Below are 20,940 nucleotides of genomic sequence, written 5' to 3' on the forward strand. Positions count from 1 at the left end.
TGACTTGCTCATGACTGTCTCTGGGCGTAGTACAGCATATTCCTGGATTAGGAGAGTGCCAAGAAATTATGTACAGGAGTCAGAGTAGAGAGGAAGGGAGAAGTGTTTTGTTCAGGGTTTTGTTTTGTTTTTTTAAATAGGTGAGAAATGACTATGACAAAAATCCCGCTCTAACTCATGAATGCAACCCAACACCTGAGTAACTGAAACCAGATTTTGGCCCAATTACTGGAAAGTAATTCTTCTCCTGTCTTTATGACCTGTACTTCTGTTAATAGGAAGCTTCAACTTCATAAAAAGAAATAAAATTCAGCCCTAACTCAAAAGTAAGTTGATAGGGGGAAATGTTTTAGCTTTAAAAAACACACACCCCACTCGGTGAACCTTTGAGACCTGCAAATGTTTAAAAAGGGGAAAAAAAAAAACCCACACAGCAGCTGCAATTTGGAAAACAACTCTCTGACGCTAGAAATAAGTAACTTTAATCATAAGTAGCTCATAGCTTATTTGCAGATAGTTGTACACTCTGAGAAGGAGAAAAAAAAAAAAGAAAACCTGTAATAGGCCTTAGGTCAGCTGCATTGATTTAATGCATTACTTAGGCTGCCAGAGCAGAGGTAGAATCTCCTCGCACTGCATTAGGAGCGCCTGGAGCCTCCGTGACTCCTTTTGATCAAATCTCTGTGAAAGATGAGTGTCGTGCCCTCTTCAAGCCAGCTGTGAGGGGACTGCCCTGCGCCGGGAGGAGCGCGCCGGAGCGCGGCACCGCGGGGCAGCGAGGTGAGAGCTGGCTGCAGAGGTGAGAGCAGGCACAACTTCGTACTGTAGGTCTGGAGAACACCAAGGGGGAGGATCTTATTTCACTCCCCTGTGCACAGCCCGAGCATACATCAGACCTTGAGGTGCTCAGAGTCAGACAAGAGTAAAGAGGCGTGTGATGGTTCTGCCTTAGTACTTGTACAGGCAGGAGTGTTTCCAGTACTTCTTTGTACAACTCACTGAGGGAATGGGAAACTGTTTTATAGCTCGGGAAACATAAGCACAGTAAGAATGTCTGAGGTAAGGAAAGTTCTTTGCAGTTCTGTATGAATGTGTATTTTTACTGTGCAACTCTTGCTTGTGGCTATGCACTGTGGGGATATAAAAAAAATCTTGTAATGGTGTTGTTTTGGGTAATGAACAATGGAGATGAGAGCTGTAGGGAGCTGTGCTCTCCGTTTCTTAATTACGAAAAGATACTGTGCAAGTAGAAAACTAGTTTATGTAAAAAAATCCTGGTTTTCTTTCTGCTGTGCACTGTAAACAACTGTATGACTTTTCTGTTCTACAGTAAGTAATGCAGAATTGCAGGCTGATTGTAATAAGCAGAGCCATCACTTGTGTAATTGTTTTCCAATTGAAGTGGTAGCATGTAAATCATAAATACTTGACAATGTTTAATTGTACAAGTCCTCAATATACGTTAATAGCAATAAAATCTGTGATTTGTGACTCAGATGTGTTCTGAGTCAAGTGCTTTAAGCAGATACATTATCATTATCATGACGTATAAATGTACTGGAGAGCAGACAACAATGTAATTTCACTACGAAGTTCTTTAGAAATTACCACTAAAGTGGAATCTAATGTATGCCCTTTATATACAATTTATTGTTGACTATTTAGCCATCTAGAAAACAAGGACAGTAATTCTTTTTCTTAGGATCAGTCTGTTTGTATTTCAGGGGGGGCAGGGGGGAGAATGAGTGTGTTTGTGTGTGTGTATGGGGGGGTATCTGGTTTTTTAAATATATTGCACTAATTAAGAGGTTAAATGCATCAGAATGCAAGACATTTAATTTATTTTCATGATTTTTTTTTAATCACAGAAAAATAAACATGTTTTAATTGTCAGCTCATACATAATGAGGTTTTGTTAGATGTGTTTAAGATACAGCATTTTACTTTCTGGTTTATTAATTGGCCAAATACTTCCAGTCCTCTGTGTAATGAATCCTTGGTTTAAAAATGAGGAGAGGGCAGATCGCTAACCCAGGGGAGGGCTACTGGCTGTGGTTTATCCTTCTGTAAAATCATATGGATAAAAAGTAACATTATTTTTTTTCCCTCCTCTTTCTTTTTATTTTCTTATTTTCTTGTCTTTTTTTTTTTTTTTAGTATTTTTCAGTTTGAATAGCCTGGAAGCCAGGCAACATTCTGATATTTTGGGGATATGGGAGAAAGAAAATGAAATGAACTGGTTTTGTTTTAATTTAAAACAAACCATTGTTTGAAAGGCATTTAGCAGTCAATTTTCACATCAGATCTGAAGTTGCAGTTTATTGTGCTCATTTAGCTGAGATTGTGGTTCAAGCGATTTCTATATAAATTTTTGTAATTCGTGTAACTACTTGGCTTCTTGAACCTCGGGAGCTGGTTGTTTGTCTTATCTTTTGGTGAGCTAACTCCGCGTTATGTTGCAAAACCTTGAGGCATGTTGTGTTTCTTCGTGTTCCTGCAGTCTGCAAGTGAAGTCAGCTTCATTAGTTTCATGATGGCACATCAGTGCATGGCTGGTGTTGCCGCTTCCTTCCAGCTACTCCCGGAGCATGATCTGGGCTGCCTTGGTTTGGATAAGCTTGTAAGGATTTGTCAGCCAGATGTGACAAGATTGTCAAGAGGCAAGTAAAGAAGGAGATCTGATATTAATCAGTGCATAGCTTGGAGCCAAACTTTCTCAAATGCAGTGTAGTAACATGTTCTTCTCATTTACTGCTTCTCTTTGTGGCTATAGAACTGCCACTGTCTGAGTTTGACGGTTAAAAGGGATGCCAGCTAATAGTCTTTAATTGTAAGGATACGATTCTAGGTGGGAAAAGATCATATGTTTCTATTTTTAACGTACTTTTTGAAAATACAATGCTGTTTACTGCAGTTTGCTGAAAAATATGCAAGCATTATGTTAGACAGGAGTCTCTGTTTCTCTACTTTGGTTTTAAAATACTGAAATTGTGGCTCAGCTCTCAGTGCTAGAGGGGTGGGAGGCGGGGAGCCTCACTCCACTGCAGGTCATGGTGCAAAGTAGGGCTAGCATTATTTTTAACTGCTAACAACAGTGCGCGTTGGTTTTCTTTGTTCTAGTGATTAGAACAATATACACTGAAGAATACCCTTCTAATTCCTTCTTCTACAGAAAAGGGAAAAAAATACTGACTTTCAAAGAATGTATCATGTATATTCCATTAGATCTATTTACCATTATGTGTATAAGGCTAATAAGTTTTCTTTATAATCAGTATAATTATGCAGTTCTGTTTGAATTAAGCTCTAGAGTTTTCAGTAGTTTGCAGCTTAATCAGACTTTTATTTTAACAAGAGGTGAACGTGTAAAAACTTATGTTATCAAAAGTACATTTTCGTTATACTTACTATATGGATTTTTGCTTGAATGATTTTTAAGAAGTAATTGTTCTGTTTGTTCTTTCAACTACCGAACCATCTACAACCTAGTTAGAACCCTAAAAATAATAGTATTGGCAAATATATCCAAACTTGTAGGAGAGAGAAATCTTCACAAGAAATAAGAAAAATTATTACAAATATTGGGCCACTTCATGGGCTTCACTATAGCCAGTATGGAATTCTGCTTACTTAGGTGCAACAAGGTTCGACCTTTTGGTACCAAATGTCTTGACTTCCACCTTGATATTGTTAAAAAAATCTGTTCATTCAACACTAAGCATGTCATTCCATTTCTAATCAAACAAGCTAGTGATTTATTTTACTTTCAGTAATAAAGACTTCATTACGATAATATTAAATATGCCTCTGATAAGAACAGATGTTCTTATTTTATTTTAGATTGCAGCTTTTGCTACATATACATGTTTTAAAACACCTTTTGTATGATTTGGCTTTTGATTAAAATTTTCTTGCAGATTTGAGCTAAAATTTAAGTATGGATCTTGAATTCATTAATTCAGCAAAACATCCACCAAACACAGGGAAGAAAAACTGTTGCTGTGGCCCTGAGTCATCTCTTGCCCTTCCTGGCTTCAGTGGTGCAGGAACTCTTACGGTTCCTATGCGCTGGGCAGCCACCAGTTTTCCTCCTAACAGATGCCACAGCTGAAGTTTTACATCAAGTGTCATCGTCTTTCTTCTTTTTAGTTTTTATTTCTTATTATTTTATTTCTAGTTGCTATATTAAAAAAATCTGCTTGGGGACTAATTTTCTGTATTCAGACTCAAAAAAAATATTATTGAGGGAATGAGGAGAAGTGAAAATTTCTAACAGACTTAAATAATTTTGAATAAAGAACAATGGCATTTTTATTCCACACTTTAAAATCATGGTAGGATTGTTTCTTTAAACAAATAGCTTAAAAAAAAAAAAAAACAACAACCAACCAAACAAAAAATCTTCTACACTTTTACTTCAAATTTCAAAAACAACATTAGTGAGAAATGGATAGCTTCTCATATCAAAGCAACTATTTAAACTGATGTCTGAAAGCCATTTACAGTTTGCTCACCTGTGTTCCATAAAAAGGAATACTAAGTTTTAAATTGTGAAATTACCAATGGAGCTACAATGTTGCGTAAAATATTGCATAACCGTAGCACCATAGATAGAATCATGTGTATGTGTACAAATACTGTTTGGGTTTAAAATTTATGAAATTGCATTAAATGAAATTGTGTAACACTAATATTTCAGAGTGCTGTTAGTTTTCTTTTGTTCTTCGTTTCTTCTCTCAGTAACAGGAAAAAAGGACAAAATTTAAGCATGCATATTTTATGGCTTTGAGACTTCAGCAGCGTGTGAGGAGCTGAAAAAGTTAGGATTATCTTTGAAACATTGACTCACCTTGCACACATGTAACATTTTATGAACTACGTGAGGAGTTAAACGCATGCTTTAAAGGGTTTACATATTTTAAAGGGCTTGCAGTTGATTTATACTAATATTCTTCATTTCTTTGATACTTACGCATTTGTGTTCATAGCACTTATTTCTTGCTGCATAGAGCTTGGAGTTAAATTTGTAATTAAACTTTAGTTCATAGGTAGACCTGTAGTTTCAGAATTTAACGTGTTTTTATAGAATGTCAATATGGGTAAATACTATGTATGCAATTGATTTGCTAGATTAAATATCATCTAGTGCTTTATCATAAGAAATTTCACACCGTTTCTATCCAGTGATTTATCCTTACCCTCAAAGCCTGAGCATTTTTTCTTATCGGTATGAAGCAATCTGTTACTCATTCTTGAAATGCACTACTAAGAATTTTTCCTGTAAATTTATTAAAAAGGGAAGTTAGTTCAATATCTCGTGGTAGATACTACTTAATACTCTGCAAGTTGTAAGAGTTTCTGACCTACCCAGGCTCGGGCAGGTATGCCATGGGAACTGTAGCGTTGTAGTCTGTTTCAGAATCAAGTGTAAATAACAACTGTAAGATAATGATAATGTGACATTTTTCATTCCTCAATTTGTATTTCTTGTATTTCAAACCAAACGGTAAAAGAGGATCGAAATGTGTTCCCAAGTTCGACCAAGCTGTCTGTCAGCACACACCTGTTGTTAGCAAGTGAGATTAATTGCAGTGTAAGCCAGTGCATCTACAAGGACGTTGGTTGAACAGCAAAATTAAGTTTTACTGTCCTGTGCTTTTTGTTTGAAGAGTAGCAGTGTGTGTGTTTGTGCTCACACACACACACACACATTCTTTTCTCTTTATAATTATTTTGACAGTGCCATTAACAAGAGTTGCCCTAAGGGGCCCTTTAGGGTAAGTGACATGCATGAGGAGTGATTTTCATCCCACAAGTTATGCTGTGATTAAAGTTTGGCCTTGTAACATGCTGCCTTTCTCAGAAACAGCTCCCTTCTGCTTCCTCGCCCAGCTGCGTTGCCCAAGACAGCCCAGAGCTCCTCTTTGTTAGCCATGGAAGCTGCTGCTGAGCCAGAATTGGCTGCAGGGTTGTGAGTCTGCGTTCAGTTTAGTCTCTTATCTCAGCTCCTCACTCTCCGGACTGTTGTCAGTTAAAGAAACTTCTCAGCAAAGTGGCGACATGTGGACTCATGGCCCGTAATTCAGTAGCCAGCTAACACGGTCTTTTAAATCCACAAGCGTGGTTGATTTGACGGGGCGGTGCCATCCTGTGAAAGTATTACCTAACTTCGATTTCATCTTACTGAGCTTTTTCTCTTCCCCTCTCATTTTTTGGCTGCTTTTGAGGATGTTTGAGTCAATTATTACAAGGACAATTAAACATTTTCAGCTCAAGATGCTCAACTGCACCCTCAAAAGAAAAATTTAGTCAAATTCTAGGCCAAAATTGACTTCGTTCAGGCCCACAGAGGGATAGGGTAATTTGGGTAATGCAACTGGGTGCAGGATCTGGGTTGTAAATACTCTGTTTATGTGTATTCTCAGGCTGTGGCTGTTTGAAAGGAGGTCAGGTTTTGCTATCTGACCCCAAATAAACAATATGAATATATACATAAGGATCCATGTAATTAATGGGATGTATTCTGTGGTCTTATCTACAAAACATATTCAACTTATAGCCTTTGTGTTCTTTTAGGAGTAAAAATCATAACATAATTTCTCCACAGAGAAGGGATAAGTGGGAGTTGAGTGGTATCAGCACCAGCCAAAATTTTCAACACAATAGGTGTTAGGTTCAACCCCTAAATCTATGTTTGGCCTCTGAAACAAAAGCTTTTTGTCGAGGTTTCTCAAAAGTTCTGGCACCTCCTGAGCTTTGTAGGGGCGTACGGGGTCGATGTATATGAAAACCAGCCCAGTTATTGAGGAGCTGTCGTGGAATTAGGAACCGAGTTGTGAGTGTAACTTCGTGTGTAGTGGCACTGTAAAAGGCAAGTTGTGGCCCGTCTCCATCTTTCCCATCTCTCTCCTAGTTATTCTCTTAAGCAGGAGACAAGAATTTTGCTAAATTATTTTCCTAATAAGCAGTTTGCCAAATGAGTCATCTAGGGCTAGCATTTAAACATGCCTGTTAATGGAGAGGGTTGGAGCTATTTGGTCACTGCTATTTACTCCGTCATATCCGTGTGCAGCTTTTCTCTACTTAATTGAAAGCTCAAATACGGACAGTATCAAACTATTTTCTGGATACAACAAAGTGTGAGGTTTGTTTGCTTCTCATGAAAGATGTTTGTTGTTACTTACTATGTTTATTAAATAACTGTATTAAGGCAGCTGTTACTTTGTAAGAAACATTTATTGTGAGATAAGACTGTGGAAATGGCGTGTGCAGTGTTCAGTCCGACATAATTAGGAATCTTACAAGGACATTTTTCTTGTTTTAATAATTTTATGTAATTATTTATTTTACTCTTAAGTATTTTTAAACTTTAGTATAGAAGCGGTAGAACTTGCAGCAACCAAATGCGCTTGAGTGGGCATAAATATCCATGAATGGAAACCCCTTTGTTTGAAGGACTGGGGTTGTCGGAGGCAGCAGAAGGGATGTATGCGATCGGTGGTGTGTAACTTCCTGCCGCAGTTTTGACCTCAGCCGTAACTGAGAACCTTAAACTTGTGACAGAAGGAAACACCACAGTACTGAGCTGAACATATCCAAGTTGTAGCATGGGCCAAGTCTACTTTGCGCAGAGTAACTCTCAAATTGACCGTGCCATCAGACATGGACACGTGTAAGTGCGTTTCAGTGCACCACAGTGCCTCCCTTTTCCCCATTCCTTGTGTGTCCTCCCAGCTCAGCTTACAAGCAGTGAAAGGTTTCCATATTTTATCCATCCTCCAGCCATCCCGTTTCCTTTTTGAAGTGAGTATGTTGGGAAGAAGGAAATGGCCCAGAGCCTTTCCTTGAAGATGCTGCAGGGGCCCTCATAATGTTCTCTACAGGCAGATGGGATTCATAGCCTTACTAAACTTGGAATAGGTTAAAACTGTTGAGGAACAATAGAGATATACGATGTTTAATGTAAACTCTAACAGATACAATATCAACATTCAGTTTAGGCTTAATTGTTGGGCTATGTCTTCAACAAGTACTTACACTATCTGAAGCAGCCCAACACCTTTTGTGATTGTACTTGGAATATACTGGAATATATTTTAGTTCCAATAAACTGCAGGGAGCTGAACAGAGAGTCAAAAACGGAAGTCCATGCTTAGGAAGAACAGCCACAAGGGCTGAATAATTACTATAGAGTGTACAGGCTGGATACAAATCCATGGGGGATAGCTGAAAAACACAAGTATTATTAGTGTGATACAGATAGGCACAGCTGGGTTGTGATACAGTGAAAGTAACGTGACCAAATGTAAATTGAGAACTTGTTTTAAACCATGACAAAACGGATAGACAGTATTATTTATCAGTAGAATAGATCCCTAGGGAAAGTGGCAAAAGTTGCCTGATAAAAAGTGGACAAAGCAAAGCTTTGCTCATTGTATGATGTGGAAGAGTATGGCGTTGACAGAGATGCTTGAGGTAAGTATTTAGTGGCTGTTCAAAGAATTCAAATGCACAAGTAATTGAGTGTAACTGGGTGATGAAAAAGGAAGACTTATTTAAACTTTGCAAGAAACCCGATAGATAACAGTAAAAACAGGAAAGAAAACAAATTGGACAGGAAGGCAACTTTGCACTCCTGTGTAGTTACTGTCTTCTTTACTGAAAGATGCACACAGATTTGGATTTGGCCTTTGATTTAGGTGTGGATGATCCTTTTAATTTGAGAGGTGGTAAATCTGTTCATTCCTTTACGTCTCTTGCAAATCTTTTACAAGGTGCCAGCAGGGAAGTATTTTCCAGTAACCAGACATATGTCTCACATTTAATTTTATTTCTACAAACCAAAAAGCTTAATTTCTGTGGATTAATCTTAATATGTGAGAAAATTGTTAACTGTACTCTAAGAAGTAAAAAGACTTTCATGTTTTAGTTGATTGGCAGAACAAAAAAATCTTAATGCTTTACAAACTGTTCTTCTTCCCCCGTTATAAATCTTGCCTTTTCTTCCACAAGTGTTCTGACTGTGGAGCCACTGTAAATCTATTCTGCAGAAAGGGGATATGTCCCAGTTCTTTCCTATAGAATATCTGCTCACCGGAGCACATATCTTGGAGGGTTACTTATATTCAGTGGGATTACTTTTTCTGGGAAAGAAGGTGAGATAGCCATAGGAGATAGGACTTGTTGCTAGAAGCCCTCAACAAAGGACATGAAAAGTGTTATCTGTTATCTCTCATCTAATGAAAGTTTCTCTCACACATTTCTTTCATGCAACTCCTATTTCTTCTTCAAACTTGCATTTTAAACTGTTAGGAATTTCTAATCCCTGCTTTCAAAAGATGTTCCTCTGACACAGCATCAGTGACACCATTTTGTCAGTAATCTGCATCAGCAGAGCAGCGAAGCTCTCGTGCCCTTCATGCGATGGCAGTACCTTAAGAAAAAGCAGTTTCTAAAGTGAGGGGTAGCTTTGTGCAAAGACAAGGGTTTTTCTTGGATGGAAAGAAATGAAGGTGCTGACCTGTGCGTTACTGATGCTAAATGCTACCGGCTAATCTGGGACTTGCTCTTCCATTTTCCTGGTGTCTGCATTTGCAGCTCTCACTGCCTGCAGAGAGCCAGCCCAGCTTTCTAGTGTGAGCAGAGATCTCTAACTCCATCCTGACAGGGTCTTCAACATTTACTTAGTTTTTAATTTATTTCCCAAGAAAGTGCTGTCAAACCAGAATCCACTTAACACCCAGTGAGATTTGATGCAGTCATACTGCCCTTCTTCTTTTGCTGCCTTGTTTTAAAACTGCTGTTAGTGTGTTGCAAGTGAGTGTAGGTCCCAAAAGGCTTCAGGAGAGCGCAGATGATCTCAAACTTGCTTTGTGAAATGAAGCCTGATTATATACGCAGAATCAGAATGAACTTGTCCCATTAGCTTGTGCTTTTCTTTAGCTGTGGAGGCTGCGAGTGGATTGCAAAGAAACATTCAGTAACTTTTGAAGCTTAATCGAAGCCGCATCAATATCCGGCAAAAAAGATGTTAGCAGTCTTGACTTTCAAGCAACAGATGTTAAGATTTCTTTTTCAGTGATTAGTGGCTAGATGTCTTTCAGTGGACAGCTTAATGGTTAATCTGTCGCTCTTGTAGTGAAGAATCATTTGTATTAAAAATCCAGCGTACAAATTCCCACAGTTGTGCTGGTAAAACCACAGAAAATTTTGATCAGAGTTTTCAACTCTATTTAAAAAAAAAATGAAGAAAGCATTGCTGATAATGGATTTGGAAAGATCCATTTGTGAGGGAGAGTGTGACTGGAAAGCAATAACAAGATCCTTGACGATAACATAAGATTTATTTTTTTAGAACATCTGCCTTATGTTTCTGGAAAATTAAACTAAATAATAGACCTGAATGAAAGGATTGCCCTTAAAAAAATTTCCACTTTAATTTCCATCTACATTTCCAATCCTTTAATTATGATTTTGAAGCTTTACATGTATGCAATATAGAAAGTTATTCCTTTGTTCTGTAGAATGAAATTATGTGTACATTCCACTTGTAGGGAAAATAAAGCTCTATTAAAAGACTTGATATAATTACAGTACCTTAGAATAGGCATATTAAGGATAGTAGGATTAACAGGCAAAAGACCAGCATATTAATCTCATGAAGTTTTGCTAAGTTTCTCTGTATTAAACTCAGATATAAGTTAATTTGGGAGATAATCAAAGTGCATCTTTTAAAAGTGCCTTTTGAAGTTTTACAGTCAATGAAGACTTTAAATTGTGACTCACTGATTATTTGAAGTTAATTTTGCCACGTTATATATTCTCTGTGACTACAACACAAACATTGCTAGAAAAGTTTTCGGAGACACAGACTCTGACAGGCACAAATGAAGGGAAATGCAACCAACCTGAAAATCTCCCTTATTTCTGCTCAGGGCTTCTTACAAGTAATTTTTTAAGTCAGCGACAGACCCCTCATTTGATATGTTAGCAGTATACAAGCTAACTACATCTAAGACTGGTGTCTAGAAGCACTAATATATTGAATTGAGAGGGGATCAATTCCATATTTAAAATAAAAGGAGAACTCTACTCCTTTTTTAATAGCTGCTTTCATATATGCAAAACAATATGTCCTCCTTTTACTTTTTCTGGTTTTCACATGTGAAGTCGTCTACATGTATAAAGGAAGACAAAATAAATACGTGTACCATATAGAGGAAAGATCTTGCACAACCTTATGAAATGCAAAATTTTGTGCAGTATATCTTTCTTGTTTAAGTACACAAATTAAGAAGAAAAAAGAGTTTTAAAGGTCAGTGGTTTGTGGAACATGTCCAAAGGAAAAGGAATGAAAAAAATTTTGACATCTCAATTAACTTATCATGATGACAGCTTTCTTCATTGTGCATATTTCTGTTACTTCTTGCAGAAAAAGGAAGTACTCTTTTGTAATTTCGTCTGGAGGGACTGCAAAAGATGCATTCGTGGAATGCACTGTAGCTTAGCAGGGTCACCTATGGAAGGGGTTCAGTCTGTGCACACCACAAAATATTATGTATGTACAGAAGACTTGAACTGCATTATTGTTTGATATCTTGTGATAGAAATGAAGCGTCAGCCAACTACACCTTTTTCCCAACCTTTCCATAAGAAATTTATGGCTTTTTATTGTTATATGAAAGTATTTTAGCATCTAAGTGAAAATGCATCCTCCATTAAAGTGAAGCAATTCACACTGCATAGGGTACTGATGTGTATTTTATGACTTTATGGGGAGCACAGAGCTTTTCTTAAGAATTCAGTATTTTGCAATGACTCCTTTTAAAGATTAAAGGCAAAGTGATTCAGAGATTTCAGTAGCCCTGTTGCCACTTGTTCCGATCCTTCAAATAAAGAGGAATCTCAGCATTGCAGTTTGGAGATGTGCATGTAAGATAACTCCCTGAGAAGCCAGCTACTGAGATTTTAAAGTCTCAGTCCCAATCTAGCCATGAAAAGCACTGGGCACTCAAATCTCCTGCGCATGCTTGTTTGTAGTAGGCTGTTGTATGTAGAGCGTCCTTTTCTGCTCCGAGTCAGTCAAATTCTTCAAGCCTAAAGAAATGCTCATCACAAACCCCAGTGAAATTACCTTTTTCTCATGTCCTTTTCATTTTACACATTCTTTGCGTCATTTTCGTAGCCTGATTGTCCAAAAAAACGTACTTTGTATGTTTTCCAAAAGTGCCAATGTGAGGATGCCAGCATTGAAAAGACGTTACTTTTATCTTCAAATATTGTCTTCCTTTTCTATGGGTATTTATAAGTAGTGGAAGGTCCCATTTTGCATAAGACCCTAGGAGTAGGAGTAGCAGGCAGTAGTTGCCATAACTTTGCCTTATGTCATATTTGCCTCTCTGTAATTTAAAATATAAAATGTTTTGATTTAAAAGTAGAAAAATGCAGACATGTTACAATTGCATAATTTAACTTTTCTTTTTTATTCCAGTGCAGACTTTCTGCACATTAATTTCTTCACTTTCCCTCCCTTAATTAATACTCCATTTATGCAAGAACTATTCTCAATATCAGATCTAAGCAATACAGAATCCTACAAATGCTTTGCTCTATAGCAATCCCTATGGAGCTTTAACTAGGACCTAGGACCTCAAAGATGCCTTCTGCAGCAGATCGGCACATACAGAAGAAAGCATATATTTCAGGAAGCAAGTTTGTTTTACCCTGTTGATTAGGAATATCTGAATACTAATTTGATTTGCATGATAGATGTCCTTAGTGAGAGTGAAGTGATGCACAACTGGTTGCTATCTGTTTGTGTGCTCTATTTTGCCTATTATCTTTCAAGCATTTGCCTTACAAAATGTGACTGCTATAGAGGAGTTAGGGTACTTTTTGGTGGGCTTTGTTACTGAGAAGCGTTAGTGAACTCCCGTGTCTTTGATGGGATACATATATTAGACATATATTCTGTGGGGATACTGCTGTATGTAAGGGGTGACATCTATGCAAAGCTAGCACACTGATCATTAGAACTTTCCATATTGCAGTATGGAGTTCCAGCGAAACTTCAAGAGTGGGACTTTAATCTGTATGTTTTTGTTTTCAAACGTTCCTCAATAAAGTGATCTTCCATGAAGATCATAGCTTAGGTGAATGCACAAGAACAGTTTATTGTTGTTGTAAAGGTGCTTCAGCCTAAATGAATCCACAAAAGTGCTGCTGCATATGCCAATAAGTATTTTGCATCCGTAACATTCTAGTGTTCTAGCTGGTGACTGATCCTCTTTAAAGCAGAGGTAGTCTAGCATAACTTGGGTTTTGCCTGGATTACCTATCAATGTGCAACGTAAGTATGTGCTGGTATGTTATCTCTGTCTTCCCATGGATTTTATGGTTGTATTGTAGATGTATAATCTGCACGCTCTAGATGGTGCTTATGTATTACCTATCACCCTTTCTATTGATTTTCAGGCTATTCGATGCACTCTGGTGAACTGTAGTTGTCAGTGTTTCAAACCTGGGAAAATAAATCAGCGACAATGTGACCAGTGCCGGCATGGATGGGTAGCACACGGTAATATTTGTTCTTAAAATCTATATAACACCTTTTAGCATGCTTTTTGTGTCACACCTCCCCACCCCACACACTCCCAATATTAGTTATGTTCGGTTTTATTTATCTCTTGTTACTCAAGTTTATTTATATTTTGTGATTTTATTTTCAGCCCTGAGCAAACTAAGGATTCCCAACCTGTACCCATCAAGCCAGGTAGAAATAGTTCAATCCAATGTTGTCTTCGATATCAGTAGCCTCATGCTGTATGGAACCCAAGCCATTCCCGTGCGCCTTAAAATTCTGCTAGATCGACTTTTCAGTGTTCTGAAACAGGAAGAGGTGATACAGATTCTCCATGCTCTGGATTGGACTCTACAGGATTACATACGCGGATATGTGCTACAGGTATTTAGAGGGGCTTTTTAAATATAAATATGATAGCTAAGTAGTATTGCATAATGTTTTCTGGCTTAATCTTATCAGTGGTTCACAATGCATGAACAGCGTGGTACATCTGAAAGGCAGTGATCAACTTGTACCAGCTTAGCTCCAGAAAAGAAAGGGTAGACGTTTGGTCATTGCTCTCTTTTTAGTCAGGCTTAACTGAAATCTTCTTACTTTGCTCATATCTGTCAGCAAAGGTAAACCAAGATAAAAAGAAAACTTACTGGGAACATCAGTAGAGGCTGATGAATTTGCTCTAGTATTATTTAAAGAGTGAGATTACTTTTATACAGCAGAATAATACATTGACAAATAAACTCGCCATCATTTTAAACACCAGGGACAATATTCATCTCTGGTGTAGTGCTACTGACCTTACTGGAGCTACATCAAGGATGAATTTGGCCCTGCGTGCTTACGCTGATATTAGTCCTTGCTACTGTGGAAGTTACCTTTTATGTAAAGTAACATTATGATCTTACATTATGACATGAATCAATATTTAATGGTCTTGATAATCTTGCTTTTTAGTGTTAGGATTAAAAATATGGAATCAATTACCTTGAACCTCTACCACATGAAAAATTTATAATGTTACGTTCTTCATCATCTTAGAAACTCTTACATGCACTGTGAAAAATCTCAGTAGGCCATCAAATACATGTTCTGTGATAAAATATTTATTGTAGTTATTGGGAAAAGTTAGGCATAGCTAGAGTTTGAAAGAACTCCAACACTCTAGTGTAATTACAGCTGTGCTCTGTGAACACTGGCAATAGATCGATACAGGTTCATTTGTTCTCTGATCTTAGTTGCTTGGAAGATTATTAAACTTGCAATGAAAGAATACTTGACTTAAATGAGAAGCTAAATCTTGGTCTGATTGCTCCATCTCTGCTGTCTGTACTTACATGGTACTAACTGTTGTTCAAATGACGTGTCTTAATTTTTGTGGAAAAATATAGTTTATTGGAAAGTATTACTGTCAGTTCAGAAAGAAATAATATCACCAATGTGGTAAAATTTGGAAAAAGTATAATAGAATTGGCATTAATCTCTCATTAAATAGAACAGTTTTATCATTTTGCTAGAGAAGAATTTTTAGTCCCTGAAAAAACGAGAGATTCAAAGCGAGGGTTTTTTGTGAGCCTTAACTAATGTCTGACTCATTTAAATATCTTTTGCTTTAGGATGCTTCAGGAAAGGTGCTGGATCACTGGAGCATAATGACCATGGAAGAAGAACTGGCTACTTTGCAGCAATTTCTTCGTTTTGGAGAAACTAAGTCCATTGTAGAGTTAATGGCAATTCAAGAGAAAGAAGGGCAATCAATTATAATACCACCACCAACTGCTAATTTGGATATTAGGGCATTCATTGAGAGCTACAATCAACACAGTCCAAATTTTTCTGCTTCCTTGGACAAAATGAGTCCCACCAACATCCATCCGTTTGAGAATATTGTAAACAACATGGCTTTCATGCTGCCATTTCAGTTTTTCAGTCCAGTGCCTCCACCTTTGATAGGTTCACCACCAGAAAGACATTTGATTGAGCAAGGTCAAGACCACAGCAATGAAACTAAACAAGATGTTCAGATACCATTTTCTGAAAGCAGCTTCTTAACTTCTAGTTCTGCACCATTTCAAGTTGAAAATGAGAGGAGCATAAATGGTCCAGATGTCACCACTAAAACAGAAGATGATGCCCTTTTAAGTGACTCCAGTTCACATAATACAGCAGCAAAGCTTGAAATGACAGCACTATCTCCAGAAAACAAAATTAAATCTGTTGAAAAAAATGGTGCTGGGCCAAGGAAAGGACGTGTGTTCTGCACTGCATGTGAAAAGACATTTTATGACAAAGGTACTTTGAAAATACATTACAATGCTGTCCATCTGAAGATAAAGCACAAATGCACAATTGAGGGCTGCAACATGGTGTTTAGCTCTTTGCGTAGTCGAAATCGTCATAGTGCAAATCCCAACCCCAGACTCCATATGCCAATGAATAGAAACAACAGGGATAAAGATCTAAGAAATGGTTTGACCATTGCTGGACCTGGAGATAGTAAAAGGACAGAATTTACGATTTTAACTCCAGATAGCAGAACTATTACTAGCTATGCCAGCTCTTGTACAGATTCAAAGGGTCAGGCTGGATTTCCCAGTATTGGACAGAACGGTGTCCTCTTTCCAAACCTGAAGACAGTACAGCCTGTTCTTCCTTTTTATCGTAGTCCAGTCACACCAGCTGAGCTTGCTAATACTCCAGGTACTCTTCCTTCTCTGCCTCTTGTTTCTTCCTCAATACCAGAGCAGCTTGTTTCAAACGAATTGCCATTTGACATGCTACCGAAGAAGAAATCTCGTAAATCAAGTATGCCTATCAAGATAGAGAAAGAAGCTGTTGAGACACCTAACGAAAGTAGTGACGTTGCCAGTTCTGAAGATGATACACATCTACAAGTGGTAAGCGATGGAGAGCTTGAGACCTGTGAGCATAAGACAGAGAAGCGGGTGACCGACAGGGTGGAAAAGCACCCCCATTCAGGTAATTCATGGAAATCTCTCCCTGGGGTAGAGGGCCCAAAGTATTTTGAATCTGTCTTTGCGCCAAATAACAAATACATCAAGGATATCTCTGAGAATGAATTGCATCATGGTGAGAAAGAGGTTAAACCAGAAGAAAACCAACCATTAAAAATAGTTTCCCATGAGATTATATATGAAGATCCAAAATACCACCACAATGATGTTATAAAACCAATGACTGAACCCCCCATGTATATTAAAGAGCAGTCAAAGCGCAGGATTCCTAAAAACGACTGCCTTGAATTGCAACACCACTTGCTGACCGGGGGCTTTTTCAGCACTTTGTCAAACAGGGGTGCTGCCATTCCTTGTTTTGAAGACTCTAAAGATATGGATCATGTCAGTCAACATGCACTAGGGATTCAGAAGGAAGAAAGCCGCTTTCATTGTGACATCTGTAAGAAGACTTTTAAAAACCCTTACAGTGTAAAAATGCATTTTAAAAATGTACATCTCAAAGAAATGCATATTTGCACAGTTGAGGGCTGTAATGCTGCTTTCCCTTCTCGTAGAAGTCGAGACAGGTAAGAAAATTATAAACAAAATTGTATTTATTTTACCATCACAATGGAGCCTAATTTGAAATTAAAATGAGTGTTTGAGGAATGGAGCCTGCAAAGATTTTTCTGTTTATCCTCGTATAACAGGTACGATAACTTATCAGAACATTCATTAAATGAAAACCCATTGAAAGAAACATTTCCTTTCCACTAGACTATGAGGTATTAAATAAAGCCATGAAAATTTCATAACTGATAAAGACTGCAATACTTGAAAGAATACTTTAGAACATAAAGGGAAAGCCACAAGGGTATGAATTCAGCAATTTTCCAGTAGATGCATGTGTGGACTTATATGTTTAATATGTACTTTCATGTGTGTTTTAATGTATACAGTGTTCTTTAATGAAAAAGCAATGAGATCAATTCAGGAAACTTCGCTTGCCCTTGTCCTTTCTTTGCTCAAGGATTTTGAACAGACTGGTGGGAAAGAGCCCGTAAGAAAAGCGAGATTGCTCTATGTCAGCACAGAACGAACGTTACGCAGTGCTAGTTGAGCTGAGGCTATCTGGTGTGTATCCACATTGGTGGTGCTTTTATGTGAGATTACGTACTAATTCCTAAACTGTATCATCAGCCGGATGCAGTTTTCTGTTAGCTGCAGTGTTGTGTTGCTGTAAATCATTTTATTTCAGCCTATAGTGCACATAGGCTGAGCAACAAGAACTGAAGCTTTATTGTTGACCATCAGTTATGTATCTGAACTGATAAGTGATAGATAACAAACCTCTTAAAGCGCGACTAAGTGTTGTAAGTTTTCTAACTCTCCTGTAACAGTGTTACAGCAGCTTTTGGCTGCAGAAAGCGTGCCTGGATAGTAGTTCAGAGTGACACGAGGTTTAGATTGTCTATAATCTGCTAGGAGTACTGGAGCCAGCTGATGCAGTCCAGAGAGAGGATGAGCCAGTCTCTGAGGACTGGCTGCTGCATCTGAGAGGCACAGATTCATCTGCTGCTGGCAGAGCTTCATACCCTGATCTGCTGCCTGCATCTTCCCAGATGTGAATTCCTCTCCACTGTAATTGTGATATGGGCCACAGGAAAGAAGGCCAGCAGTAAGATTTGCATTCACATGCCACAAATTCCTTCCCACACCAATATATTCAGTTAAGTTTTAACATAGGTTCTTTTGGAAGATAGTTTATTTTAAAAAAAAAAAAAAAAAAGCCAACTCAAGAAAGTTCACAAGCTTTATGTAAAACAATAGTTATTTGGAACAACTTTGCAGAAGTTTCTAAACTGTAATGTGGAGTGCTGTGACTGCCAGTACAAAATATTTCTGTGCCCTTTTGAACAGTTCGGGGTTTGGATGAAACCGTGATGGCAAGGGGAAAAATGAATGTTTTCCCTGTCTTGCAATAAACTGAATCTTCTAGCCAGAGCCTGGAAGTTCCCAGTGAGCTCCTACTCAGTGAGGAGTAGTGATTTCATGTGTTTTGGTGGTTTTAAACTCAATCTAGAGATGTCCATTCGAAAACTGCAAGTTTCATAAAATGCACTATTCCTTCATTCAAGGAAATTCCTTTCCAGGAAAATCTCTGTACTGATGTGTACAGCTGCATCCTAGCACATGGTTACAGTACGTAGGAGATCATCAGTATTTTTTGCAGACTCAGGTGCCACTTCTTTCATGCTTTGTCCATTTGGAAAGGATCTTGTTTCTTCCACCCTCAGTCTGTTCTCTGATCCCAGTTCAGTATACAGAAGGTTTTTAGTCTGTCCCCCCGCTCTTTTAGGCCCAGCAGTAGGTCTGGTGGAGCAAACAACTATCCACAATGCAGGAGAAAATCTGAAACATTGATTTCTGTAGAGTTATTTCTGATATATGCCAGTGCAAGCAAGTTCAGATACCCAGTCACGTGTGTAAATCATCCGTGTGCTCTCCTGGTGTTGCAGTTGGTCAAATTAGAAGTATACTGTTCATGCATGCTACTAAATATTGATTTTTTTTTTCTTTGTTAATGATCATTATGAAACAACTGTTAAGTGAGGCAAAACGCTTTCTTGCTAAGCTTGTCTTTGTTCTTCTAGACATAGTTCAAACCTAAATCTTCATCATAAGCTTCTGACTAAAGATACACTGGAATTCAACAACCATTTCAATGCAACATACCTCTTGAAAGACATGGCTAAGGAGTTTTGTCAAGATGTCTCTTTAAAACAACATGTTGGACATACTTCTGTAATCTTCAAAGGAATGAACAGAACAGGCAGCTTGGTTTTTCCAATGAGCAAAATTAGAGAACCCTATTCTGAGAGTTATGGATATGATCCGTTGAATGATGGAACTGTTCTGGATCTAAGCACTACTTCCAGCATTAAATCTGAGAGCAGTGCTCATTCTTCTTGGGATTCTGACGGAGGAAGTGAAATATGCGCCATGCCCTTGGATGATAGTGATGAAAGCTGTGAAGGACCCAGCCTAATGCCGAATGACGAAATCTACCAAGACTGTACTTTAATTGACAAAGCTAGTCAAAACTTTACAAGTTTACCTTCCAGTTTGCCAATAACTTGTCATATATGTCAAAAAACTTACAGTAATAAAGGAACTTTCAGGGCTCATTACAAAACTGTGCATCTCCGCCAGCTCCACAAATGTAAAGTCCCAGGTTGCAACACAATGTTTTCATCTGTTCGCAGTCGGAACAGGCACAGTCAAAACCCTAATCTGCACAAAAGTCTGGCTGGGTCACCAACTAGCCTACAGTAAGATCATGCTGATCTTAATTTATTTCTGCTAAGAATTAATCATTTCAGTTAAGGAATGTGTTAACATTAGTTTTATTTAAACTCATTTGACTTCTAGCCCACTCAACAAGCACGGTCAAATTCTTTTCTCCGTTTGTGCTCTCCAGCAGTTTCATTTAGCAAAGCTTGGTGCTGTAGTTTGTGTGCAATTGTTTGGTTTGATGTTAAATAGCTAAAACTTCTGTAAGGAAAAGAAAGCATCTTAGAAATGGGGAAGTATGGAGTCATTAGCTAAAGTATTTCTGATACCTGTGAAGTATTACTTTTCAACAGTAGGAGCATCAAATGAGAACCATCGTCCCTTGTGTTTACGTGTTCAATGAGTAGTTGTGTCATCTGAGAAATGAGTAACAATTGGGGTGAGTTTCCTCTGGTTGGGTTGAGAGTTTTGGGGCTGCCATTTCATTCCTGAGACCATAGTCTGAAGCTAACATGCAGTATTAGATGAACATGGTATTTGCAGTTTACTATATCCCAAAATCCAAAAGATAAAATACAAATTTAGGAAGATTTTGCATACAGTCCAAATCTTCTGAAAATCCTGCAGTCCTTACTCTTTAAGGTGTCATTTCGCTTGAATAAAAATTGCAGTATTTTTGCTTTCTTAGAATTTAATGCCATTTGCTTTGCAAAAGGAGGGGCTACCTAACTTGGCAGTGTTGCCTGAATAAATCTGAGACATTCTGATAAATTGCAGTGATAGGAAGAATGAATAGGTTAAGCTAAAGTTTCTAAACCACTGCAAACGTGCCCATAAAATAAGATGAAAAAGTAAACCTTTTCATTTAGAATGCACTTTTTGAGTTCCACTTTCAGGAAGAGAAAAGTTTTTTGTTAAAGATAAAAACATTTTAAAAAGGAGAAAAAAACCAACCAAATATACAAAATGCTTAAGAGTTTGAAGGTGCAATTCTAAGCCTTTAAGAGTGAGAGATAAAACGGATGCAGTAGATACCTTTCATGATTCAGCAGTTATTGTTTCTCTTACTGGTGGGGGAAAAAGCATGTTGATTTTCGTAACACTAGAAGAATG

At 37.9% G+C, this 20,940-nt stretch overlaps 1 protein-coding gene across 1 annotated transcript; it reads left to right on the forward strand.

Moving 5' to 3' along the window:
• Positions 1-8,451: 8,451 nt before the first annotated feature.
• BNC1 (basonuclin zinc finger protein 1) lies at positions 8,452-19,869 on the forward strand. Its single transcript, XM_086620564.1, has 5 exons — positions 8,452-8,475; positions 13,474-13,576; positions 13,728-13,963; positions 15,193-17,120; positions 19,188-19,869. Exons 1-5 carry the CDS (start codon positions 8,452-8,454, stop codon positions 19,867-19,869), a joined length of 2,973 nt encoding a protein of 990 aa, XP_086476690.1.
• Positions 19,870-20,940: the final 1,071 nt, after the last annotated feature.

This window comes from Tauraco erythrolophus, chromosome 14 (assembly GCF_009769465.1).
Source record: "Tauraco erythrolophus isolate bTauEry1 chromosome 14, bTauEry1.pri, whole genome shotgun sequence".
Lineage (NCBI taxonomy): Eukaryota > Metazoa > Chordata > Aves > Musophagiformes > Musophagidae > Tauraco > Tauraco erythrolophus.